At 40.1% G+C, this 26718-nt stretch overlaps 1 protein-coding gene across 1 annotated transcript; it reads left to right on the forward strand.

Annotated features, from left to right (window-relative positions):
• The first annotated feature begins 1117 nt into the window (after positions 1-1117).
• KCTD18 (potassium channel tetramerization domain containing 18) lies at positions 1118-19675 on the forward strand. Its single transcript, XM_032480096.1, has 7 exons — positions 1118-1236; positions 3640-3875; positions 5555-5766; positions 8110-8303; positions 9425-9519; positions 15333-15435; positions 16715-19675. Exons 2-7 carry the CDS (start codon positions 3716-3718, stop codon positions 17223-17225), a joined length of 1275 nt encoding a protein of 424 aa, XP_032335987.1. The 5' UTR covers positions 1118-1236; positions 3640-3715; the 3' UTR covers positions 17226-19675.
• Positions 19676-26718: the final 7043 nt, after the last annotated feature.

The raw sequence follows: 26718 nt of genomic DNA on the forward strand, positions 1-26718 counted from the left end.
ATTTACAGACTATTTCATGACACATGAAAATTATGTGAAATTCAACTTTCAGTATCCATAAATAAAGTCGAAACACAGTCACTCTCATTTATTGATGTATTAGGTATGGCTGCTTTAACACTACAACAGCAAAGTTGAGTAGCTATGTATGGCCCACAAAGCCCAAGATGTTTACAAAATCTTCTGACTGCTGCACTAGAATGGAAGTGCCTGAGATGCAGGGTCAGGGGCATTGATTGTCTTATACAGTCCTTCACTCCCAGGGCCTGGTCCATATCTAGTGCTCAATAATTACAGGTTGAACAAACCTCCCCTCTCTTCTGGGGCCATTAGTATCTGAGGGGGTAGGTGGACTTAACCTCTTATTGGCTTACTCCCTTCTAAGATCCAGTCAGAAAAATTAGGAACCTATTAGTATTGATTCTGGCAAAGTACCTTGCAAATAGGACTGTGTTTTATTCATTGAGAAATACCTAGCAAAGTCCCTTGCACAAGGTGGGTGCAGCTGGAACCCGAAACAACTCTTGGGGTTACTGTTAAGAGGAAATTAGTGCATGCAGAGCATTTAGCAGAATGTCAGGTGTACAGAAATATTCGATAAATTTCAATACAGTTTGCTCCTGCCTCAATTTTCCTTTCTGTAATGGGAACGAAGGGTTGTCACATAGACTAAGTTAAACAAGAATATTCTGTGTGAAACAGCTCTGTAAACCATAAACACTATCCAAATGGACTTATCCAAGTGCAGTATATTCATAACTCGGCGCTGAGCAGCCCAGTTTGGAGGGAAGAGCCCTCCTCACCTGTAGGTGAGACCTAACTCATTCTCTTACCACTTATTAGCTGACCCTGGACGATCGTGATTTCGGTGTTGTGTTACTTCATGTATAAAAGCAGCCTCTGGACGACAAGACCGTCCCTCTGGAATCCAGCCCGCATCTCTCTGCGGGGCCTTCCCTTTTCCTGCAGGGAACGAGGCCACCAGACCTCTTGTCCTCCAGCCAGGCGAGCGGAGGCGGCCGGAGGCGGCCGGAGGGGCGGGACCAGCCCGGGATGGGGCGTGTCCGGGGCGGGGCCTCGCTTTCCAACCCGTCGCCTCCAGGCCGGGCGGGGCCGCACGGGGGCGCCCCTAGGGCCGCGCTGCTGCACGAGTTGTGGAGCCGCCGAGGAGGCGCTCACTTCCGCGTCGGGCCCCGCGGCGTCCGGCTGTCGCGCCGAGGGCCGGGCGGGTCGCAGGTCAGTCGGGGAGGCGGTCTATCCCGCCCCGCCCGTGCGGAGGAGCGGGGCGCCGGGTGGGCCGCGGGCCCGGGAGGCGGCGGGGCGCCCTCATGAAGAGCCCGGGCCTCGCTGACAACACGGGCGCCCCGGGGCTGCAGACTCGGGCTTCGGGCGGATTTGGGGTCCCCCGGCCGCCGGGAGATCCCGGCGGGGCTTTGTGGTGTCCCAGCCCCTCCCTTTTCGCCCCGCGTCGTGGGAGGAATGCGAGTCCCTTGAGCCACGATTCTCAAAGTGGGGTCTGCGGGTGAACTCCGACCCCTTAGATTTTCTGAACCAACCTCTGTGTCGTGGTCCGGGAATGTGCATTTTCAGCAAGTGTCCCTGATGGTTTTAATGCTGGTGGCCACAGGACCGCACGCTGGGGACACTTCCCCAGAGGGCAGGGCACTTCGAACACAGCAGGGAGTCTGAGTGGGTGCATTTGAGGATGGGGCCCCGTGATTGGCCTTGAAATAAATGGTCATGGTCCTCTGCCTTAGGGCTATCTCTTGAATCTTTGAACCTGTTCCTATTGCCACCAACAGGGGTCTTCAGATGGACAGATACTTAGTGATGTGCCCAGGTCAGGAGCCTTAGGGGTGCAACAGTACTGAAGGAGGCAGTGTGGGGTGCAGCTGGAAGAACTTGGAGTTGGCCCTGCTGACTGGGTTGGGAGTGACTCCACCATTTAGGACAGCCGTTGTGTGGACCCTGCACATATCACTGTTTTCTTTCTCCGGTGTCCTCACCTGTCAGTAGGGACAGTAATTCCCATCCAATAGGGCTTTTGTGTGAATTAAGTAATGTCTGCCATGTGTCTCCTATGGCTGCACACATAGTGAGCACTCAGTAAATGGGAATTGCTAAGGGTAATACAGGCCCTGCCTTCCTGCAGCTTACAGCCCCCCAAACTAGGGATTAGTCAAGTGAGATAATATGTGGACAGGGGTACAAAGTGTATCTGGAGAACTCTGCAAGGATTCTAACTAGGGGGTGCTTGGGAAGGTCATGCAAGCAGTGAAGGTTTGCCTGCAGCTTTGAAGAACAGACAGAAATCCAGGGAGCTGATAACCAGGGCAGTGTGAACCCATCCATCCCAGGGCTCAGCGATGGCTCTTTCTCATGAATCGTTGCAGGGCTGCTCCTGGGACTTGTAGGCAGTGTAGGAAGTCACACTGATAGGTGGATTTTGAAGGTTGAACTGTTGGCCCATAATAGTTTCTGTCCATTGATCATGTTTCACACACATGGTATCCCTCAGACTCTAATGGCCTCCTTCCCTTATTTCACTGGAAATTGGCTAAATGGGAGCATCTATGAAAGGATCATAGTTGAGCACACTGAGTGAGTGACCACAGAGGTTGAGCCTATTGGCAGCCATTTTACACTTGCTCTGAAATGTGCAGATACGTGGAGAGTAACTTTTTCGTCATGCTATTGTTTTAGGTTCCATAAAACGCCACGGTCACCCGTGGTTTCATCTGTCTCCAGAATAGATTAAGAAATCAGATCCTTTAAATTTCCCTAAACCTTCAGCCGTTTCAGAGGGAAGAAGCCAGATGAGTTAGAGGTGTCATTTGTTGTCCTTCTGGACCAGTATGGCTATTGGTGTACATGGAATTCTGATCTCAGTTGATAAATTATGTATTCCTTAGTTACCTGACTTAAGAATTACAATTACCATTACAATTACAATTAATAATTTCTGGCTCTTAATGTTTCCTTAAATCTCCAGAGCCAATCTAAAGGCCCTCGCTATATACCTTCTGGTAAAATTTTGTATCGTTATAGATAATATTTATCACTTGTTGATTCCTTATTCTGAGCCAGACTGTTCTGTATGCTTTTTATATGTTCTATCAATTATTCCTCTGATAGTCCTTTGAAGTAGGCATCTTCCCTACCCCATCTTAGAGATGGGGAAACAGGCAGAGCAAGATAAGTATTTGCCCAAGGTCCCAAGTTGGTAATTGGTAGAGCTTAGTACCCCAATTCTATGCTACGTGCTGATCCCCTCTGCAAGTCTACACAGCTCCCTTAGACTTACTGTAGTTTAAAAAGATATGTGAATATTGAAAATCATAAGCACACCTCACCTTTGCTTTATATGTAATAGACAGTGCATTGTCTTGTTTAATTCTTAAAACAGTCATTTCAGCAGCTCTGATTTGGTTGATAATAGTTTATTATCGTTTACAAATCTTCTGAGCCATAGTTTTCTGGCTTCTCAGCATATCTCAGACTTCTTTTGTATTACATAAAATCCTTCAATTCAGTATTGCCAGTGCTGAGGAATTTGTTTTAAATCATATTAAAATGTATTTATTATCTAATTGGTGTATTATTGGAAATGTCAGTGGTGATTGTCCTTTGTTTTTACAGAGGGGGACTGGGACTACCATTGTCTTGCAGTTTTTGAAAGTGTTTCAAAGCAAAAATTCAGGTGTCAGAGAGAGCGATGGAAGGTCCTAAGGCCGAAGAAGAGGTGTTAGATATTCTTCGACTGAACGTGGGAGGCTGTATTTACACAGCCAGGCGTGAGTCCTTGTGCCGCTTTAAGGATTCGATGTTGGCATCCATGTTCAGCGGTCGTTTTCCCGTAAAAACAGATGAATCAGGTAAATATCTAAAGTCTGTGATTATGAATATTCATTAAAATAAGAAGCTAGTTTAAATTCCCTTTAATTTTTCTAATTACAACAGAATGTGTTAGCTTAGTATACCAATTACTGAGATCATTAGGACTGTATGGAGATTCATTAAGTACACGGAGAACTTAAATACCCATTTCCAGAATCTGTGATGCTGTTGCTAAAAGTTGATGAAAAAAGTGAATGTATGTAAAGGCCAACCATGACCTAATCATGGGGATTATATTTTGAAAGTTGTTACATTCATAAAACTCAATGGGGAAAGGTATTGTGGCTGATTAAATATATTAGCTTCTGTTTTCTTAAAGTTAAGAAATATATTTCTCTGGAGAAGGCAGCTGCCGTCATGGTCGACAGGACGGTCACTGGCAGTGTAGAATTCGAGTTAAACTTGCACGTGGTCCAGCTGCGGAGCCTTGTGTGGGCTGACATGTATGCCTGAGGAAACATCAATGACTTTATACTGTCCATCACCCAGTGATAGAGGACTGAAAATTGGTGTTTTAGAAGAAACCGTAAATCACAAGGGTTAGAGTCCTGGGGCCGCTCTCCGGTTTAAGTGCTCCAGGGTTCATTGAATTTACTACTGGTTGTAAAGAAAGTTCAGCAATGCAAGTAACGTTTTTTTTTGCACATCTTAGGGGCTCGTGGAACCCACTCTTGCATCTGTGTTAGAAGAGAGGGCTTGAGGAGCTCTGAGCAGAAGGGGCTGGTAGTAACCCTGGGTCTTGAGAGATTGCTTTGTGAGCTGAATGGCAGTTGAAAGAATGGGAAACTCATTGATGGCGGGTGCCCAGGACATGATGTCCATTGGGGTAGAAAGGTTGCTGGGGAGAAGATGGTAAGCAGAGATTGAGTTGTTTCTTCAATCCCCAGGTTTTGCCTTCTTAATCCCTTCTTTTCTAAACCAATCAAAGTAGAAAAGGAAATATTGAGTAACCCCACACAGAAGTGTTTTTTAAAATTCTGCTGAATTGTCTAAGAGAAGTCTGTTATCATAAAATAGTACCAGCATAGCATTTCTTTTTAAAAGTTTAATACACAGGGACTAACCTAGTAAGTCCAAATACACAGCACGCCCAGAGCTAGGAACCCTGGGTGTGTATGTCGGCAACACTACAAGTTAATTCATGGGCTCGCTGACACACAAATGCTGGACGTAGTAGTGAGCACCCCACATGTCCTCATCAGGGAGGAACCCCATGCACCTTTCCTGGCCCAGCTGGGAGGAGTTAGGGGTACGCTCCCATTTCTACCGGCAGTCTGAGGTCTTCATGGCTTTCACGGTGCCCATATTGGGAATATGGTCATTGCAGCTCAGATTCCAAATGGAGCCGAGTACATTTTCCACCAGAGTAGTGAGAATACAAAGGATCGCCAAGTTTGACTAAACCTATTTGAACACTAGATGTTAACTTTCTTGTGAGAAAGAAACATTTCTAACTATAGAGATCTTCAGTCTAATTTTAGTCTGACATGTTGAAGTTTTATTGATGGTCAATATGTATCCGTGCAGTCTTTTTTTTTTTTGTTTTTGTATCTACAGAACCTACTCAATTTTTATTTTTAATTTTTTTTCCCAGTTTTATTATGTAGAATTATTATAGTTCGACTGTGCAGTCATTTTTGAACTGAATGTTTTCTAGGGGCTTGTGTTATTGACCGTGATGGACATCTGTTTAAATACCTGTTGGATTATCTTCATGGAGAGGTTCACATTCCCACAGACGAGCAAACCCGTGTGGCTCTGCAGGAGGAGGCAGATTACTTTGGCATCCCTTATCCGTACAGCCTGTCTGACCACTTGGCCAATGAGATGGAGACATATTCTTTAAGGTCAAATATAGAACTTAAAAAGGTCTTGGCATTTTCTTAAGTTTTAAAATATATATATGAGAATACATATTTATACATTTATTATTCACAAAGCAATGTGTTATTTTATATAGCCCATGTTGTAGATAAACCAAAATGAGACTGTTTTCTTCTTATAATTTTTGAAACTGTGTTTCTTAATTACTACTACTCATTTTTAAGGCCAAACTTCTATTCTAGGAAAGTGTACTACAATGCCACTCAAAGATTTACCGAGTTTTTATTCCTCATTGAAGATTTAACACTTTTTGATGGCTTTTTAAAAAATAGAACTCTCCTGCTCTTGAATTTCTTTTTAAATTAAGAGCAGTACAGTAGTTTGTGAGGGTATAGTGGTATTAATTTGTTTACTGACGTGTTATTTCATTTATTTATTTATTTTTAATGGAGGTACCGGTGACTGAACCCAGGACCTTGTGTGTGCTAAGTATGTGCTCTACCACTGAGCTATAACCATCCGCCCTGAGGTGATATTTTAAAAGGACGGTCATGATAAATGAAGGAGTATATAAAATCTCTTACCTGATTTAGTGAGTGTAGCAGTTTGTTACTAAGTTAAAACATCAGTTTGAAGGGGGAGTGTATATAGCTCAAGTGGTAAAGTGCGTGGTTAGCATGCACAGGGTCCTGGGTTCAATCCCCAGTACTTCCATTAAAAAAATAAATAAACCTAATTACCTCCCCCCTAAACAAATTTTTAAAAATTTTTTAAAAAACTCATCAGTTTGATTAATTCACCTTGAGATCAGTAAATCTTTTTTTTAAGATTCTTCTATTTTAAATCACATTTTGAAGATCTTTATATGACTTGAACAGCTTCATCTGTTTTTGTCTTATTGGTAAATATTTTATTTGCTATTACTTGGCATTTTTGGGCATCTAAAAAATAGTTTTCCTAGATAACTGTTAATAGTGAAAACTGTTCTGAATTGGTTTGAATTCTTTGATTTGGATGTCAGTGTTTAGGAGAGCAAGCTGACCGTATGGTTATCAGGAGCATGAAGAGACAGTTGATTTGGTTCCAGATCCTCTTTGGGAATTTGCATGGCCGTATGGGTTCTGTTAGTGGAGTTATTTATAAACTGAGCTGTCAGTCTTTTGGTGCTGTTGTACACGTATGCAGAATGGGGCTAAAAAAGCCTTACTGGAAAGTTGGGGTGGGTTAACATTCATCTTTATAGTCTTTAATTCCTGGTTTGTATGCAGAAAGGACATAGCATGCGTACATTCATTCTGCCAGCAGACGCATTTATTTCAAATGTTTTTGGCATATAGGACACTGTTCTAGGGCACACAGAAATATGACATACAGTTTTTGCCCTTGAACAGTTTGTAATGCAGTTGAGAATTTTCATAAATGTGCAAGTGAAGTTTAAAACCAATAGGGGAGTTAGGTAGCAATAGTAAATGAAAATGTAATCCATGTTAGGGTCCTCTTTTCCTTCACTGAGTCAGTAAATATTATGCCTCTCCTTTGCTTCAGGCACTTTTCTAGGCACTTAGGATACAAAATGAAACAGACAAAAGTGCTTGTCCTCAGAGCGCCCACAGCAACAATGCTGATGCTCCCAGGGAAGGCCTGTGCCACCCCACGGGGTGAAGCCCTCTTGCTCTGTGCCCCTTAGCGCCTCATAGGCTCACCTGGTAGCACCTGTTACACTGTGTGCTGATGTTTATTTAATGTCTGCCTTCTGCATCAGCTATAAACTCTAGGAGGGCTGGGACCCTGTCTTCTGCTCATCATTCTGTCTGCCCAGACAGGGACCTTAGATAGTGCTCAGCACCTAGGTACTTAATATTAGGATGAGGAATGAGTAGATGGATAAAGGCCAAATGAGTTCAGACAATGTGCATTGAGTTCATATATTCATATCTTTCAGTGTAGAAGAACATGTTAATCTGGTCAATCCAGGATTGGATTTGGAGTTAAGAATAAGCATCAACCGTGGGGCTAGTTAGTAGAAAGTAAAAGGGACGCTGAGTCAAGTAGGAAATTTGGGGGAAAACAAAGGTTATATAAAGATTTAAAAATGATGTTGGTATTGAGTCCAAAGGAGAAGGAAAGGAATATAATTTGTATGCAGAAAAGAACTCTCTAGATGAAAAGGTGTTGGGTTTTCGGGTGGTGATTTGCCCCCCACGCAATAACCCAAATTCAACAATTGGCTTGGTTTTTAAAGGCACAAAAAGTAGGCTGAAATATATAATCTTTTTATTTCCCTTATGACCAACTGAAGTTGCAACTTCACATGAAAGTAATAGAACAAATTCAGTTTTACTTTACTCCAGAATTAAATTAAAATTTTATATATTTTTTTTGCTCCAGGCTTTAACAGACTTCTGTGATTCGTATGGTTTAGTTTGCAGTAAACCAACAGTTTGGGTTCTGCACTATCTCAGCACGTCTGGTGCGAGCTGTGAGAGTAGAATTATTGGGGTGTTTTCCACCAAAACCGATGGAACAGATGCCATTGATAAGCAGCTGGGGGGAAGAATTCACAGCAAAAGCATTTTTAAAAGGTATGTCCATATTCAAATATGAAAAGGGACCATAAAGTCTTGGTCTCTTCTAAGAGGTGTCATTGAATGGAATGCGTGGTTGACTGGAAAAGACCATGAGCACCTCTCAGTAGACAGATGAGCTTTGTAGCTGTCGAAATCGGCCTGCTTCCTGAGGACAGTATGATTAAGACCATTTCACGTATGTATATAAGCTACAGGCCATCTCCCTGGTCTAGTACAGTGGTTCTCAACTGTAAGTGTTCATCAGTATTCCCTGAGGGGCTTTATAAAAAAAGAAATAAAAGAAAAGAAAGGCCACATGCCTGGGTGTCTCCCCTAGACCACAGTCCAGGGTCAGAAGCCTGGCCTAGTAGTCAGCAGGCCCGCTGAGTGACCCACGACTGGCCTGTGCCTTGATGTCCTGGTCTGAGAAATGCTGAAAGACTTTTCAACTGGTCCCTCCCAGCTTTAAAATCCAATGCCTTGAACATGTTAAAATTCTTAGGGGTTATTCTCTTAATATTTTTCCTGTAATCTTATTTACACTGGTCAATTCACTGCAAAAAAATTTTTTTTAATTCTCTGGGAGATTGGATTGGTCACACATCAGTGACTAATGCATGACCACATGACCTTGCTTTTTAGATGATTAAATATGTCATCATTTTCTAAATTCTTTACAGGCAGGGATGTTTCTGTATAAGATATATAAGTGCCTGGCATAGTGCTAAGAAAATTTTAGTCAAAGTTGAATCTTTTCTAACTTTACTGGAGTTGGGTGATTTTTTAGAAAATGTATTTTAAAGATTTATTGATTTGTCTGCACAGTTTATATTGTGGAATTAACAAATGCTTTACCACAATAAAAGGAGATCAAATGTAGGTTAGTATATAAGTATAGTGTATTATACTCATGTAGTATATAGTGTGTGTGAGACAGTGTGTGTGTGTGTGAGAGAGTGTGTATATGTGTGTGTGTGTGTGTGTGCGCGCTTAAGGATCAAAGAACAACAACTTAATACCTACATTTCTTTCCCTTAATTAACAAGCACTTATTGAGTGTCTGTTAGCTACAGCCCCCCAACATGCACATTCATACCTAGGTAGTAAGTTTTCATTACCTTTTGTAATATTTCCAGAGAGGCTGGGAATAACGTTCAGTACATTTGGAGCTATTATTCAGTAGCAGAATTGAAGAAAATGATGGATGCCTTTGATGCCTGGGAAGGAAAAGGTATAGTACAATTTCTTTATTTCATGGCAGAAGGTAGATTTTTCCTTAGTAAGAGAAAGCAAGTTAAAATACTGCATTTCTTTTTTTAAGAAAGTATTTGTTGGTGTGGGTCAAAGTATTTGTCACCTCATAGTAACATTGAGGCAGTTTACTTAACAAGTTTTTAAGCCCCATAAGTTTCTAGGTATTTTTAATAATTTATAATTCAGTAACCTAAAATACACTTCTGTTGGTTATGCTTATTTAGTTCAATTTGAAAAGAGTTTATGTAGCACCTACCATGTACCTAGCATTGTCCTAGGAAGTATACCTCTAAATTAAGCATAAAATATATAATTTTAAAAAAGAGAGCAAGAATGAACCTACAAACTTTTGGTCAACTAATCGACAAAGGAGGCAAGAATATACAATGGAATAAAGACAGTCTCTTCAGCAAATGGTGTTGGGAAAACTGGACAGCAGCATGTAAAGCAATGCAGCTAGAACACTCCCTTACACCATACATAAAAGTAAACTCAAAATGGATCAAAGACTTAAACATAAGACAAGATACAATAAACCTCTGAGAAGAAAATATAGGCAAAACATTTTCTGACATACGTCTCAAAAATGTTCTCCTAGAACAATCTACTCAAGCAATAGAAATAAAAGCAAGAATAAACAAACGCGACCTAATGAAACTTGCAAGCTTCTGCATAGCAAAGGAAACCATAAGTAAAACAAAAAGACAACCTACGGAATGGGAGAAAAATTTTTGCAAATGAAACCAACAGAGGCTTGATCTCCAGAATATATAAGCAGCTCATACGACTTAATAAGAAAAAAACAAACAACCCCATCCAAAAATGGGCAGAAGACCTAAACAAGCAATTCTCCAAGGAAGACATACAAATGATCAATAGGCATGTGAAAAAAATGCTCAATATCACTAATTATCAGAGAAATGCAAATCAAAACTACAATGAGGTATCACCTCACACCAGTCAGAATGGCCATCATTCAAAAATCCACAAATGAAAAATGTTGGAAAGGCTGTGGAGAAAAGGGAACCCTTCTACACTGCTGGTGGGAATGCACTTTGGTGCAGCCACTATGGAAAACAGTGTGGAGGTTCCTCAAAAGACTAGGAATAGACTTACCATATGACCCAGGAATCCCACTCCTGGGCATATATCCAGAAGGAACCCTACTCCAAAATGACACCTGCACCCTAGTGTTCATAGCAGCACTATTTACAATAGCCAAGACATGGAAACAGCCTAAATGTCCATCAACGGATGACTGGATAAAGAAGAGATGGTATATTTATACAATGGAATACTATTCAGCCATAAAAACTGACAACATAACGCCATTTGCAGCAACATGGATGCTCCTGGAGAATGTCATTCTAAGTGAAGTAAGCCAGAAAGAGAAAGAAAAATACCATATGAGATCACTCATATGTGGAATCTAAAAAAAAAAAAAAAAAAAAACAAAACCAAACAAAACAAATACAAAACAGAAACAGACTCATAGACATAGAATACAAACTTGTGGTTGCCAAGGGGGCAGGGGGTGGGAAGGGATAGACTGGGATTTCAAAATGTGGAATAGATAAACAAGATTATACTGTATAGCACAGGGAAATACATACAAGATCTTATGGTAGCTCACAGAGAAAAAATGTGACAATGAATATATATATGTTCATGTATAACTGAAAAATTGTGCTCTACACTGGAATTTGACACAACATTGTAAAATGATTATAAATCAATAAAAAATGTTAAAAGAGAGCAAGACAGAAAATGAAAATAATGCTGGGGAAGATGTCTAAAGAGCCCTTAGAAAACAAAATAATCTTTGAATGCACACTTTGAAATTTGACCATTTTTACCAAGCTGCTTATGTGAGTGGGTAATAATAATTCTGCTTAATATTCAGTGTGATAAATAGTTTACATTCAGTATCTCTTAGTCCTAAAGCAACCCTGTATGCTGTTTACCATTTTATTGATGAGGAAACGAAGTCTCAGAGAGGCCATGCCCTTGCTTAAAGATCACAGAGGTTAACTGTTCTATGCCTAAGTATTTTTTTTCTTAATTAACAAGCATGCATTGAGTGTCTGTTAGATGCAAGGACTAGAATAAGTCCAAAAATTGGGTCCAAAGATAAATATGACACATCTCAGTCCTCAAAAGACCTTAAAAAGCTGGTAGAGACTGACATTGCAAGTCACAAAAGGTTAAACAAAAGAAGAGGAAGAGGCTTTTTAAAACTCCGTCAGCGCTTCCTTCTTCTGGGGGGATGCTAGCACCAACCCTTCTTCTTTTCCTCAGCTTTGCCCTCCTCACGTTTCCTTCTTTTTCTTTTCACATCATACCCCTCAAGCAGATAGGATGAAGTACACTGAATAGAGTGCTGTTCCCTTTAAGCTTACTATTTTAGATTTAATTGACTTTGAGACATTTAGGCTTAAGTTGGGGAACAACCCCCCTGGTGTTCTCTGTGTCCTTTTGTGCCTCTGGACTGGCAGGCTGCCCATGAGGCTTGGGGAGGGCCTGGCTGGGCTTCTTTCTCCACTGACTCAGGAAGCTGGAGTGGAGAGCAGGGATCACTGACTTTTACAAAGCGTGCATCTGTTTTTAACTTCTTAGAAAGCATGTTATGGAGTATCATTGTTATCTAATAAAGTTCTGTAAGGCCTATGGAAAGCCGTCCTACAGGAAACAGAAGTAAGAGAAAGAACTATTGAAAGGAAGAAGGTACTTATGTTATTTGTGGACAATATGTCTGTGTAGAAAACCCAAAAGAATCAACTAAAAGTATTTGAAATGATGAGTTTAGCAGAATAAACTGAAAGAATAAACAGATAAAATGGCCAAAAGCATTTTAGGAAGTAGAAGTCATTAGAGGAATGAATTTAGCTCTGACGATAAAAATGCTGTATGTAGCTCTATAATAATAAAAATCATGTGTTTTGGGCACAAGGGTAGATGCAGAGATCAGGGGTAAACGCCATTAAAGGTATAAGGAAAAAAGTCCTGTGTGATAAGAAAGTATTAGATACCAATAAAAAAAGTATAGATTGTTTAATAAGTAATTGAGAAATATGCTTGGGAGAAAAACAAAACTTTAACCTCACATCATTTATCAAAATAATCCCATATAGATTTATGAATGAAAAATGAAACTATCATAAAATATAATGAAATGTAAGCAAATAACTGATTTCTTAATTGGGGAAAGAAATTATAAGCTTAAAATAAAACCTAAAGACAAAGATTAATAAATTTTATTATAATATTTAATATATTAACTTTAAAACATAAAAATATAAATAAAATTTAAAAACTGATTTTAAAAACTTGGATAAAAGTGTTACATTGACTGGACAAAGATTGAAGATTTATTTAAATTGATTAGAAAACCAGCTCAACCCTGCTACCAATAAATGTATAAGGTTCATGACCTTAAAATTCCCAGAAAAGAAAATGAACATGGCACAGATTCAAACTCATTACTGATGAAATATACATCAAATGAGAACTATTTTTTTATATACCAGATTAGTAAAGATCTCTTGTGCCGTCTTAACAGGAGTAAAATTAATATTACTTTTTTGGGGGAAAAAATAATTTATCAATACACAGCAATAGCATCAAAATTGTTCATATCTTTGACCCAAAAATTCTACTTCTAGGCATCTGTCTTAAAGACATAATCAAATGCAGACAAAGGCTTATGAACAGAGATACTCAATTAAGCATTATTCATAATAGGGAAAAAATGAAAACAACCTAAATGTCTATTATAGAGGGTTAAGTAAATATTGACACATCCATGGCATATAGCTATTAAAATTATTTTGAATAACTTTTTACATTGATGAATGCCCATGATAAAATAAGAAATGGTCAAAAACAGGAAAAAAAAATTGAAGTGTTTTCAATTATATGCATATGAAGAGAAAAAAAGTGAAATGAGATAAAAATGTCATCAGTCATGTTTCCTAGTTTAAGGATTAGAAGTGATTTTGATTTTTTTAATGTACTTTCCTATATTTTCCAAGTTTTGTACAATGAATGTAAATTATAGGCAGGAAAATGAAAGTTTTTAAAACAAATTGTAGTATATCCATGTAATGGAATACTACTTAGAAATAAAAAGAAACGATCATTGATACATATATCAACATGATCGAGTCTTCAAAGTGTCATGCTAAAGAAGGCAGACACAAAAGGCTATGTAGTGCGTGATTCCATTGATACGACACTCTGGAAAAGGCACAACTAGGGAATGGAGGCCAGGGCATTGACTGCAAAAGGGTATGAAGGAACTTTCTGGGGTGATAGAAATTGTCTACATCTTGATTGTGGCCATGGTTACATGAGTGTATACATTCATCAAAACTCAGCATCCTTAAAGAGGGTGAATTTTATTTTGTGTAAATTATATCTCAATAAACCTGGTTTAAAAACAAAAAATTAATGGATGAGATTTAGGGCTGTTTTTGTAGCAGAAATAGGTTTGGGAGCATGATCACACAGCTCTAGAAAGTTGTTGTCTTAAAAATGAGGTCCATAGACTTCTTCAAGTATTGGACAGCTCTGTTATATGTAATAATTTATGTGCCCAGCTTGCTAAGTTGGTTGTTATTACTAGACCTTTAATGATTAAAAAAGAAGACACCAAGTCCATTCTTGGGACTTAAAGGACTTTTGTTTTCAATTCCAAGCAATTTTTATTCAACATCATTCTTTAAACCTTTTTTAATGTGTCCATGTATAATTTCTATGGTTGTATTTTTAAAAATTGAGGTGAAATTCACATAACATAGGATTAATTAAGGTATATTTTTCAGTGACATTTACTATATTGACACCACCTGTATTCAGTTCTGAAACACTTTCTTCAGCCCCTGAAACCACCAGTCTGCTTTCTGTCTCAAAGGATTTACATATTCTGGATATTTATATAAATGGAATCATATAATATATGACCTTTTGTGTCTGGCTTCTTTCATTAGCATAATGTTTTTAAGCTTTATAAGAATATTTTGAGCTTTCAATCAGAAACATATCAGATTTAAAAATTAAATCAATTTGACTGGAATCTTGGCCTACCACATTAGCTCAGATTATTCTTGTTTGAAAAGATGCTTATAGCGTAGTGATATCTCATATTCGTATAGTGGTTGCCTCTTACAGGATGGCTCTCAGAATTTACCTAATTTCACAGTCACAGCAACCCAGTGAGGTAGAGGGCTAGTGTTAGAACCCCCACTGTCCAGTCCTTTCACACAACTCCCAACTGTGACTTATAATAAAGGTGCCTAACATCTCTTGCCTGGTTAGTCTGTGCCAGGCCCTGTCCTAGGCATTTTGCATTTATTTTCTCATTTAATCATCATGGCAAGGTATGTGCTCTTAACTGTCATCATTTCACAGATGAGAATTTTTAGGCACAGAAAAGTTAAGTAACTTTCCCAGGGCAATGTGATTAGTGAGGGATGGAACTGGGATCCAGACTCAGGCAGTCTTGGCTCCCGAGCCCACGTCCTTAGCCAGCACACACTCAGTTGCCCAGCGTCCATATGGCGACCTGCTGATGATCTGTGGCAGAGCTGGGGCTGGGAGGCAGCTCTTCCTAGACCCAGGCCGTGAGCTGAGCCACTGCTGCCCTGGGGGAGCACTTCCTGTGTATGCCTCCCTTCGACAAGAGGGAGGCAGGAACCTCAAACTTTTTCTGGCCGGTCTTATACAAAACAATGCTGCTGAAGCTTTTGCAGTGGGCAGTGGTCCTCCCAGTTATGTCTTTTTATCTTCCAGGCGTTAGCTACTGGCGGGTGCCTCACGAGCTGATAGAATGCTGGACTCTGGAAGAACGGCCTTTACTTGGAAGCCTGCGCCACATGGCCCCAGTTCGAAAGAGGTTACCTGTTCTCTGTTGATCTTTTTGGTTTTTGTTTTTTAATCTGTGACCTATATTTTTACTGCCTTTATAGGGGGGAATGAATAATGGTTCTTGACCTTACTGAGCTTATTAATCACCTAGGTGAATATCTGACTTACCGTCAAACTATAAATCTCGGTACATACAAAGTTACCAAAACCATGTAAAAATGGAAGTAATTCTTTAAAACTGAGTTATAAGCTGTATTCTTTTTGGAAGAGTATGATTTTAAAAATATTAGTGGACACAGTGGAAATGTCATGGTAAGTATTTTTCCCCACTAAAGTGAAATCCCAGGCTTTATTGGCAATAGTCAAAAAATATATTAGGCTTAATATTTGAAATTTCCTGTGAGTTATTCTGAATTCCTTTCTCCTTCCTATTACCACAAGTAGCATTTTTATTTTGTAGCATTTTCTATGTTCTATGAAATTATTAGCATTAAATTCATTTCACATTTGTGTCTTTAACAGTGCTTTAAATACATTTAAAATGATATATTCCCCCTTTAGGCTTTTCACAGTGAGTGGCAAACTCAGTTCAGGAGTCCTTGAGGGTTTGTCCAATACTTCTCAGGTTCAAAAAACATCGTTAAACTGTACCATGCGTTTGACCATTATAGCAGTTTCCCAAAATGTGTTCCATAGAATGTTGATTTTACTGGGTGCCGAAGGTTGCATTACGGTTTGATTGGGAAATATGAATTCAACAAAGCTAAACAGGTATCTTTACTATAGAATCTTTACTATAGAATCTTTAATTTGTTAATAGAGGCTTTAAAGCTTCAAGAGACGAATAAAATATGCAGTAGCATTTCTCACATTTATTTGTGAAACCCTTTTTTCCTCAGTAAATCTCTTGAAACTGCTATTCTGGGAAAAAACAGCCTGGTTTTCCCAGAAACCAAGTTATTGGTTATCCTCTGGGTCACGTCAGGATTTTTGGAAACAGAGTGATATGTTGTAGAATTCTAGTGTGACACTCCTAAGTTTTTGTCCTTGATTATTTGTCCTTGACACTCACATTGTGTGTGAGTTTAAAAGAGTACATTCAAGTTGAAACAATTTTTTGTAAACTTGCTAATTTACATACTTTCTGTGATGGGAGATGAGAGTTGAGGTAGGTTGATACCTCTAAACCTCTTGACTCAAATTCTTGACAAAACCATTTTTGTTCACCCTGAAGGTAAACTTCGGAGATGTCTTGATTAGTTACTAAACCTGTAAATGCTGATAAGGACCTGCTTCTGTGTTTACAGACGACTGACAGTGTTCAATGAAGAGGAAGAAGAAGGCGTGAACTCTAAGACTGGTCCTAAGCCAGTCCGATTTTTGGGTCCTTCCACCAGCACCCAAATTAAAGTCAAGAACTCGGCTTCGGTCAGGGTGTCTCCGGCCGCTGCTGCCCAGCCCTGGTCCCCGGCGCCGGTGAACCCGGCTGCGGGAGGAAAGGCCGCTCAGCGCACTGCCCCGTCGAAAGCCCCGTCCCCGGTGGGCACCGCGGTGCCCGGGCGTCCCCAGGCCGCCGGGGGGACTGGGGCAGCTGAAAACGGAGCGGCGCACCCACCTCCAGCTAAAGTTCTGCTCTCCGACAAGAAGGCCACCCCGCACCGAGTGATAAAACTGAAGCGGACTCCACTGCGCGCCTTCCCTGGGCCTTCCCCGCCCGCCTGCGCCGCAGCGAGGCCCGCGGGGCCCCCGGGGCCGCCCCCCGACGGCCCCAGCCCCTCGGAACCACAGACTGAGAACGGGAAGGACAAGACTGGTTGATGGAAACCGGGTACTTGAGAAGTCCCGTCTGCCTCTTCGAGCTTCCAACCCGTTTAATGCAAATAAGAGTGGCACTCTTTCCTGCTACCGTGGAGGTGAAAACTTACGTTTCTATTTAGGCTGAATCAGGGGAGGTAGGAGTGGAGGAGGGAGGCCGTAAGTGGTTGGGCTTATATTTACTTTTTCTTTTCCCAGCGTTTAAATTATTTGTCTAGGGACAGTTTTAATTTCAAATTTTTAAGTGAGAGAGTGTGTTTGTGTGTGTGTGTGTGTGTGTGTGTGTGTGTGTGATGTTTAATTAACATTAAGGCAACAAAACAGTACAGCGGAATCATCACTAGAGAAGTCCACTTTGTTGCTGAGATAATCATAGACTAGGCACTTTTGTAACGTTTCTCACTGCAGCCCAGGGGTAGGAGTGAGGTTTGGGCTTAGGTTTTCCTGTCTGGTGAAATAGGGCGATTCCCTGTGCTGTCTCAGACGGGGGTGATTTGAGAGAAAATGTAGATTAGGATGAACTCCCTACAGGTCGCTTCTCAAAAAGTAGCATGAAAACAAATGATAGGGAGGGAAAAAAGGCAATTTGAGATCACCTTTGACTGTCTCTTTGCTGAACTATTTTCTTTCCTAGATTGGCTTTTCTTACTCTTCCATTAGCAGATTTATTTATATATGACAAGAAGATTTCTTGGAATAAGAGCTGTTTAACTGTCTTTGGAATGAATTGTTAAAATATCTTAATTTGAATACTGAAATTTTGAAAGGACTTTGAAAGAGAGAAGTTAAAAGTTTAACTTTTTCACTAAAGTTAGCATTTGTTTTTCAAAAATGACCCTTAAAGAGTCATTCTGATTATACATGATTTTTTTATGCATAAAAGTTCCACATAACTTGAATTTAATATTTTTAAACAGAATATTTTGATTAATCTTCTATTTTTTCACAACTGTTCAGTTGTATGTGTTTACACTTACATGTTATATTTTATAATTGGATCACATATTTCTGCCTTTCGTGAGCAGTATGCCTACAGTGTGTTAAAAGTAAGTTCATAAAGCAGGGTACTTTTTACTCAATGCATGTCACTCTACTTGCATTGGTTTGAAAGAGCAAAGTAAATATACTCAAAACATTACTTTTTACAAAATAAAGTAAAACTTTTCTATAAAAAGTGATATTTTCTATGACTGTACTTATTTTTAAGCCCTGCAGTCCTTTAGTAGTTTGAAAGCTTGTTCATTTATCTCTTTTATCTATTTCTGCTTACAAAATTGCTTTCTTGTCTAGTTAATGTATGAAATAATTAAACCAATTTTGGATAGCTATCCAAATACCAGCAGCCTTTTACAATAAGGTGGTTTATTTGGCTGGAAAAAAATGAATATTTAACTAAAGATTCATGAATGATATTCCCCTGTGGAATCTATAAAATATTCAGTCTCCTTGAAAAATACTATTATAAAGAATCCAGGCCTTCTGAAAATTAAAGACCATAGTGAGTTTTGAGAACTTTAGGATATTGTAAGTATTGCTTGATCTTTGACATTATGAATTGCTGATTCATATAAGAAAATTTTATACTAATAAACGTGTATTTTATACATGATAAACATTTGTCTGGAAAGGCAATATGTTGAAGATTAATCATGAATGATTCAGTCAACAGTCTGCATTTCTTTGCATCAAGTAGTTTAAGGGACATCTATTTAGCACATTTGGCCTTTGTAAGAAGAGAGGTTTTGGAATAACTGCTGAGCCGTTGCACAGCTGAGGTGGAAAGGGACAAACCGTCCCTTATAGATATCAGCAGTCAAAATCAAATTCAGAATTCTCCAGTAACTTGAATATTACTTTATTTGGGTGTGGGTCCCTGGGAGTTAGGTTCATTTCACATGAAAACTCATTTTTCCTAATACCAGACTCTGCAAACATAAAAAAGCTGGTAACTCATCATAACCCACTCACTCTTTTTAAGTACGCTAAGTTTTGATGAATATATACAGTCATGCAACTGTGGTCACAATCAAAATATAGAATATTCTATCACCTCAAAAATTTCCCGTGGGCCCTTTTGTAGTCAATGCCCTGCTCTCCATTCCTGGAAAATAAATTGTTTTTCAAAGGAAAGCATGTTTTATAAATAGTGATTCATTATCATTACTTTGGAAAAGTAGGTTTGTGTAGTTAGATCAGAAGACACGGCAGAAATTGTGAATGGTGAGTATAGTATTTTAAGTATTGTTCATATAAAAAAAAAGATCATTTACCATGCCCTCCCAGGTAATCTGTGTTGGAAAATGGTTTGCCCTGATTAAAACTGGTTAATTATATGGTAGAAAGCCTAAGGCTGGCATTCAGTCTACTGAAGGATTTGTTTCATTTGTATTTTTAAATAAGTTTTTTGTGTCAATATTGCCTTATGTTACCAGTTTATAAAGTATTTTCATGTATTTTATTTCATTGTGTTCATTTTGCTTCTTAGTTGCAGAATAGCGTATGAAGGTAGTCTTTCCCAATTCTTTAAAGATCAGGAAAATGAGGTCTAACAAAGTTAAGGCTATACAGTAATGACCCTCCTCCCCCATTTCAGCTCCATAATCTAATTTCTACAGGATGACACAGCATCACTGACCAAAGGAAAAGCTAGAGGGGAGAAGTAGATGTAAAAGTGAGAATTTGTTTAATATTTAACGTTTTTGAGCAGGAAGGTATTATGTATTAGATTACATGTCTGTCTTCTAGGTTACTTCTTCTCTGTCACTTCTGTACTTGAAATGCCTGGTACACAGCAGGCCTCCAGTAAATTGCTGACACTTAGGGCAGATCCCCCCCGCCCCAATTATTTTATAAAATGTGTCTGGTAGCAGTCTTCAGGGGGTGCAGAAACTGACTTCCAACCTTGCAGAATTTATCCTGTCAGAACAAAGAAGGTGGCTAGTAGAAGTTCCTTAATTCAGTGATTATTGCTATTGACCACAATTGCCACTAGTAATGGCCATAACAGGTATGTACCTTGTCCAGCTTTGCAAAGTAGTTCAGAGACATGGATCATGAGACTTCACAGAGGTCAGACAGATGCTGCCTGACTTCCGAGAAAGGAAAAAAGCAGCCGGCTTTGTGCTCCTGCTAGAATTGCTGATGCAATTTCTTTTTCATTTACAGACTGAACTCTGTTGTTTCCTTAGCAAGTGCTAACATTGAAAAAAATTGTTGATTCACTTCCCAGTCTATGGTTAAATACAGTATAATTATTCTCCACTCTACCTTGATTTCTAAAGAAGGAATTAATGTAGAAGCCTACTTGTCTTTACCTGAGAAATTGTTCATGGAAGAATTTTTATTTAAATAGCATTTTGAATGTGCACAAAGCCTTATGGTAGTAAACTGTTCTGTAAAGGGAAGAAGGTTAACGTTTATATAAACAGAGATGCCTTACAAAGAATTGCCTTGTTTATACCTGCAATCCCTTTGACTAGATTTAGTCTACATTTGGTAGGATGTTGGTTAGATACTAAGTAGAAAGTATGGATTTAATAAAATTAAGGGAAGGAGCTTCTAGTATAGCAACTGAAAAGTATTTTTAAATGATTTATGTGTATCCCTCAGTTAACCAGGAACTTTTTAATTATGGAAAATACTGTCCTTTTTTGGAAAATATTGTCATTTTCCCATATGCTGAAACTCTCCCTTGAAAACTGTCAACAAGTTGCTGAGTTCTCAGCCAGTGGACAGTGGATGAGTGATCTGTGTTTGAGGGCTGCAGTTTTCCATCAGATGAAATCAAATGCAGGATTTCAAGCATGCAGTACAGCCAGAAAAGGAAACAGCATGAATAGCTAACAGAAAAAAACAAAAAACAAAAAAAACCCACGGTGGTTTCCAGCTGTTTTCCGAACTTCATATTCATGGAATTTGGTTGGTGGTGCAGCCTCAAAGTGACTGTTTTCACTTATAGTCTCGTCAGCCTCATGAGCTACACATGGTTTACATTGTTACACAAAAGCTAATTTTATTTTGTTCACATGTGTTGCCTCAGACAGCCCATACACATCTAATATTTGCTAGCTAGACACTTCCTGATGTAGGCTGTGGCTAAGACAAACAGAATTTTACAGTAACTGTCAGGCAGTATTCTGTCCTACTTGTTTACTTAACAACTTTTCATTTTACAATGTTGCTTCTCATACTTTCCCTTCTTTTACCCTAAAGCCCTCATTACCTTAGTAAAATTTTGCTCAGCTCCAGGAATGAATTTGGGGGCCTGAAGCTTAGAAGAGAAACTTGTTTTCAGCAAAAAGCACTTTATGGAAAGAAAAAGGTAGTATATTTGTTAAAGTTGGAAAAAGGCAAATATTGTTTCCTTCTGCCAAGATATCTTAAAGATTTGGACATTCTGCTTCATAGCAGCTCTTTCAAGAACTTATGCCCTAATTTCTTGGTTTGGAAGAGGTAGGAACTTAACTTCAATGTAGATGACATGAATAGCCCAAGGACATTAGAAATTGTGCATTTAGACTCCAGCTGTGGGCCAGACAGTCTGGATTTTGTAGCATAGCCTGAATCAACCAGGAACCCAGCGTAGCAGGAGGAACGAGGCACCGTGACCTTGCTTATCTGCTGTTTCTCTTTTCTTTCTCCAAATCCCTTGGGCCCTCCAGATCCGGGTATTTCAACCGTCAAAGTATTGATGCTTTGGACTGGCTAATTCCTTATTGTGGGCAACTGCACTGTGTACTGTGGGATGTTGAGCAGCGTCCCTGCCCCAGTTGTGATAATCAGAATGTCTCCAGACTTCCAAACGGCTCCTGGGGGTGGGAGGCAGACACAAAATCGAATACTCCCAGTTGAGAACCATTGCTTTAGCTGGATGACTTAACCTGACCAAAGTACTTAATAACTGCCTCTCCTAATTAGGGAGGGTGTGGATGAGTGAAAGAACAATGGAGCTGTCAGTCATGGGCAGGAGTGAAGCCCTGGGAACTGAGGGGGAGGATGGTACCAAAGGAAGGATGTCTTGGCCTGCCAATTAAAGAAAATTGATCCTTTTAGCTCTCCCTTATATTTCTGGTTTTGATTTAATATTAGAAACATGTTTGTTTGCTGTTCTCACCAAGCAACCACCTAATAAAGACTAAGATGTACTGTTCTAAGCCCTTTATATATTAACTTATTTAATACAGCAGCCCCTATGATGTAGGTGTATTATTACTATCCTCATTTTACAGATGGAGAAACAAGCACAGAGAGGTTTGCTAAGCTGCCTAACATCTAGTACGAGGCAAGGGCAAGATTCACATGCATGTCATCTTCCTCGAGTCCAGGCCCTTAAGCACTATTTTAGGCCCTTTCTTGTGGGAGCTCGACATTCCTCCCAGAGATGAGCCAGATGGGACATAGAGGTGTCTGTGTGCAGAGCTAGGATTTGTTTATCAAATACTGTTACAGTGCTTTCTAAGGGTGTGCCAGGGAGCGACTCTTTGCCTCTTGGTTCCAAGTCCACTCTTCACTGTCCTGCTTGTGATCCGGGAGCTGGACCTCCCAAGCACTTCCTTTTAGCCAGCTGGCTTTGCCACTGACAGGTCACTGTGGGAGGAAAGGGCTTCTTCCTGATCAGTGTGTGTCCCTGTGTTCTTACTCCTGTAGTGAGTGCTTTGTTGGGGTGTAGGATCCCCCCAGAGGCCCAGGTGTCATCAGGAGCAGCTTCCAGTCCCTGCTGGATCTCCAGAAAATTCAACCACACTCCCGCAGGAGGCTTCCTGGTGCCCCTGCAAGATCACCAGGGAGTTCAGTGGCACCCCTGCGGATGGTTGCCTGGCAAGCTGGCCAGCTCCTCCAGGAAATCTCCCTGGTTCTCCAGTGCCCTGTGGGGGCTTCTTGCTTGCCGGCACCGCAGTGAGCTTCTTGGCGTCTAGTGGGCCACGGTCACACCCTCCCCAACAAGGTCAGAATCTCAGCCTTAGGGGTAGGGGTGAGTGGGGGTGGGGGGCTCTCCCAAACATTCTTTCCTCTGCCTCAAGCTCTAGTAGTAACTGTTCTAGTATCTGCTATTCCTGTTTTCTTTGGTAGCTAGCCCCATTACTAATTACTACTTCATATATACATAAATTTCTCTTTCTCTAAAGCTTCCCCATATACTTTTTAAAGTGTCCCCTTTCAAATTACTCTGTGGTTCCTGTCTCCATACAAAGTGTCAGGTATTACTCTAAGTGCTTTGCAAATATTAACTTATTCACTTCTTGTGACAAGGGGTAGTTACTAGTCCCATTTACCCACGGGGAAACTGCAGTATTGAGATGTTTAGAAATACGCCCAAGTTTACACAGCCAGGGGGTGGGGGGAGGGGGATGTGAATCCAGGCAGTGTACACCAGGGTCAGAAATTTAGCTGCTCTGCTCTCTTCCCATCTTCTTTAGAATTGACTTACTGTGTTATTTCGCCCAAGCCATTCAAACTCCAGACTTTTCTAGGGGTATTAGAGTTGGTTATTCTTTCATATCTGCTCTCTTCCTTGTATTTATTGAGTACCTACTGTGTGTCAGGCACTAGCAGAGCGGTAATGAGGTTACTAGCCAGCTTGTTACATAAAGATAATAATTTACAGAAAGCATGTGTTCTCTCACAAGACTAGGAATAGGTAAATTAAACTCAAACTTAAGTTAAAAATAGGTTAGTTTTCTGTTTTTGACAGGAAGAGCTTTTTACATTTATTTTCTGTAGATATTTTTTGGTCATTGTTACGGTCATGATTCTGAAAAAGAAATATATATATACAGAAATCTACATACTCTTTCAGGCAAATAAACAACTTTGCCTTTGAATTTATTTCTACTTTAAAAACTGTGTGGGAATTTCTCCTGTGAAGCTTGAACTTAGTGGTAGCACTGAAACCTCTTCTGAGCTGTAGGAAGAAGCAGAGTTCACAAACAAGGGGGCTTCTGAAAGTCAACCACCAAAAAGAATTTGTAAGAACCTTGTGTGTTTCTCAGATGGCATGACTGGATCCAGATGGGGGTGTCTTTGCCTGAGGGGCAGCTGTAATGAGATTAAACTCTGGTTTGAGCTGATCTGCCTCCAAGGATTGGGGACCTGATTTTTGGAAAACAAGAATAGACAGAAAACTCCCTTAGGATTTATAAAGGTTTGTTGGCAAAAGCAAAAGAATGGGGGGAAAAAAGCCTTGTAACAGTTTGTAACAAGTAGTATTAAAATTGCACCTCAAATTCCGAGGTAACATAGGAAATCCCCGGGACCTAGCAACTCTTCATATTTTTTCCTCACTACAGTAGAGCAGTTAAGATGGCTCAGTACTTTTAAGAAAGTGCTGGAGCAATGTATTAGTCACTTGAATAATTATTTTATTAATTATTACTTTCTTTTGCTATTTTAGCATTTTAGGAAATTTGGGATCAAGGGACTATTTCTTTCTCATTTACTTTGGTTTTTGGCACCTGGGGCAATATGGAATCCTAGCTCACCTGTGCCTGAATTTTAGATCTGGACTCGCTTTGAAGCAAGTGTGGTATTAAAAAAAAAAAGGTACCATTACATATTTTGAGGATGCTGTCACTAGAATGTTTGCTGAGAATTGGATGTGTTACCATCTGTAGACACAAGAGGGAACTCTAAAAAGGCAGCCTAGGATACAGTATGGAAAGAGGCGGATGGAGGACAGGAGAAAGCATAGTCGTAGGTAGTGTTGAATTCAGCATCTCCCTTTTTATCTCTGCTGTTCCCCCTTCTCCCCGCACCCCCACCCTACCTGCCCCACCTTGCCCTAGGAAGAGAACTGTCCAGGCCCTGGATTCCCTCTTCTGGTTAAATCGAGATCGAGGCTTTCAGAGTCAGAACCCCCAAATCTTACTTTGGCAAAAATCTGCAAGTCACTTTTGCTCTGCTAACTTTTCCCCTTAATATCATGCTTCCCTAAGAAGGTCAACTTAGAATCTCTTTTTCTGATGTCAGCAGAATTGAAGTGCGAGTGAACTGAGCTTTCAATTAGACATAGTCTGTGTGTTTCTCCCCCACAAACTCTTGTCCGGCCCTTCTTGAGGGTGAATTTTGTGCCAACTTGTGTTTAACCTCTGAGCCTCGCTGCATTCAGCACCCCTAGAATAGACTCCACTGGGCAGAGCTGGAGTATGTAGAGATTCTCAGATGAAATGTAAATTTGGAATGTAATTGGGAACCCAACAGGGAGATTTGCATTTAACAGATGGAGTCTTGGTGGTACAATATAGGTGAGTTTTGAAGTTATTTAACCTTCCTGGGTATCGGAATGTTTTAACCTCTCCTAGAGAAATGCTTGAGAGAGAAGAATCCATTCTTGTGGCTATTGTACATTAAGTAGAGAGATTAGAGTGCTCATAGCCCATGGATTCATATTGTGAAGAAGTTTAAAACATTCTAAAAGAATGGCAGAATTCAACCCAGATTTCTAGTATCACTAGAAATCAATGATTCCGCCAGAACAGATGGAGATGTATATTGTAGTACTTCAGTGGTCTGACCCTGGCAGTAAAATATTAAAATTACCATTTCAAAAATGCAAACTGGTAAATGTTTACATGCCCAGGGTCTACAGGAAAGGCAAAATCTAGGAAACAGACATAAACAGGTCTGAATAATTTTTAGCATTCTTTTTTGTTTCTTTTCAGTGACCTGGGAGCGTTTGCTATGTGCTTAGGAATGCAAGTGAGCTTTCTTAACCCCGAGAGCAGCATGAGCAGGTTGAGGGTGGGGAGGTCCACCCCTGACAAAGGCAGGTGTGCTCCTGACCTGCCAAACCCATGGTTTTCCTGTTGCAAGAACCATCTGACTCATCTTTAAAGCTGTCACATTTAAACTGACATTCTTCTGTGGCGAGCCAAATCTTAGTACACAAAATTTGTGAAAGTCTTTTCTGTCTTGTAAAATATAAATCCAGGGCCTCAGATGGAATAAACAGGGATTGCAGTCTTGAACATTTATCTTTCTTATTTGAAGGAACAACTCTTCCTTCCTTCCCAGAATGTGACTTAACATTTAAAATTCCTATTAAATCTCTGGGTACACCCAGAGACCTCAGAAAGTTCTCTCCAGAGAGAGCAAACATCCTCCTGCACTTGGCAAAAGAAGAAATGGATGCCTGCGTGGTGTGCAGGCTCAGCTGCTGAAGGCTGCTCTGTGGAAGAGAACCATCGAACCTGGGCTGCCAGAAAAAATGTTAACATTGAGCTGAAAATAAGCGTTTGAACTTGAAAGAGGCCAACAAATCTGCAGGACACATGTAAGTTCGATGGAAGCAGTGGTCAAAGGGAGCTGTCCTACACTTAAAGACCGAGAACTTGGGGCTACTTGGGGTGTGCCCCCCCGTATCCATTCTCCCTTCCTCAAGTAACAGGACCCCTTCTCCACACAATCCCTGTGCTTCTGGGGAGCCCGCCAGTCCCATCTCTGGGGGTGGGCTCTGATTGGTCTACGCTAATTAGCACATCTCATTTGCTGCTCCCTCCTC

This window comes from Camelus ferus, chromosome 5 (assembly GCF_009834535.1).
Source record: "Camelus ferus isolate YT-003-E chromosome 5, BCGSAC_Cfer_1.0, whole genome shotgun sequence".
Taxonomy (NCBI): domain Eukaryota; kingdom Metazoa; phylum Chordata; class Mammalia; order Artiodactyla; family Camelidae; genus Camelus; species Camelus ferus.

Bases quoted from the DNA above. Each gene is read 5' to 3' on its own strand.
- KCTD18 (XM_032480096.1), top strand. From the start codon at position 3,716: ATGGAAGGTCCTAAGGCCGAAGAAGAGGTGTTAGATATTCTTCGACTG. The intron at 3,876-5,554 runs GTAAATATCTAA...AATGTTTTCTAG, and splicing joins CGTAAAAACAGATGAATCAG to GGGCTTGTGTTATTGACCGT. The intron at 15,436-16,714 runs GTTACCTGTTCT...CTGTGTTTACAG, and splicing joins ATGGCCCCAGTTCGAAAGAG to ACGACTGACAGTGTTCAATG.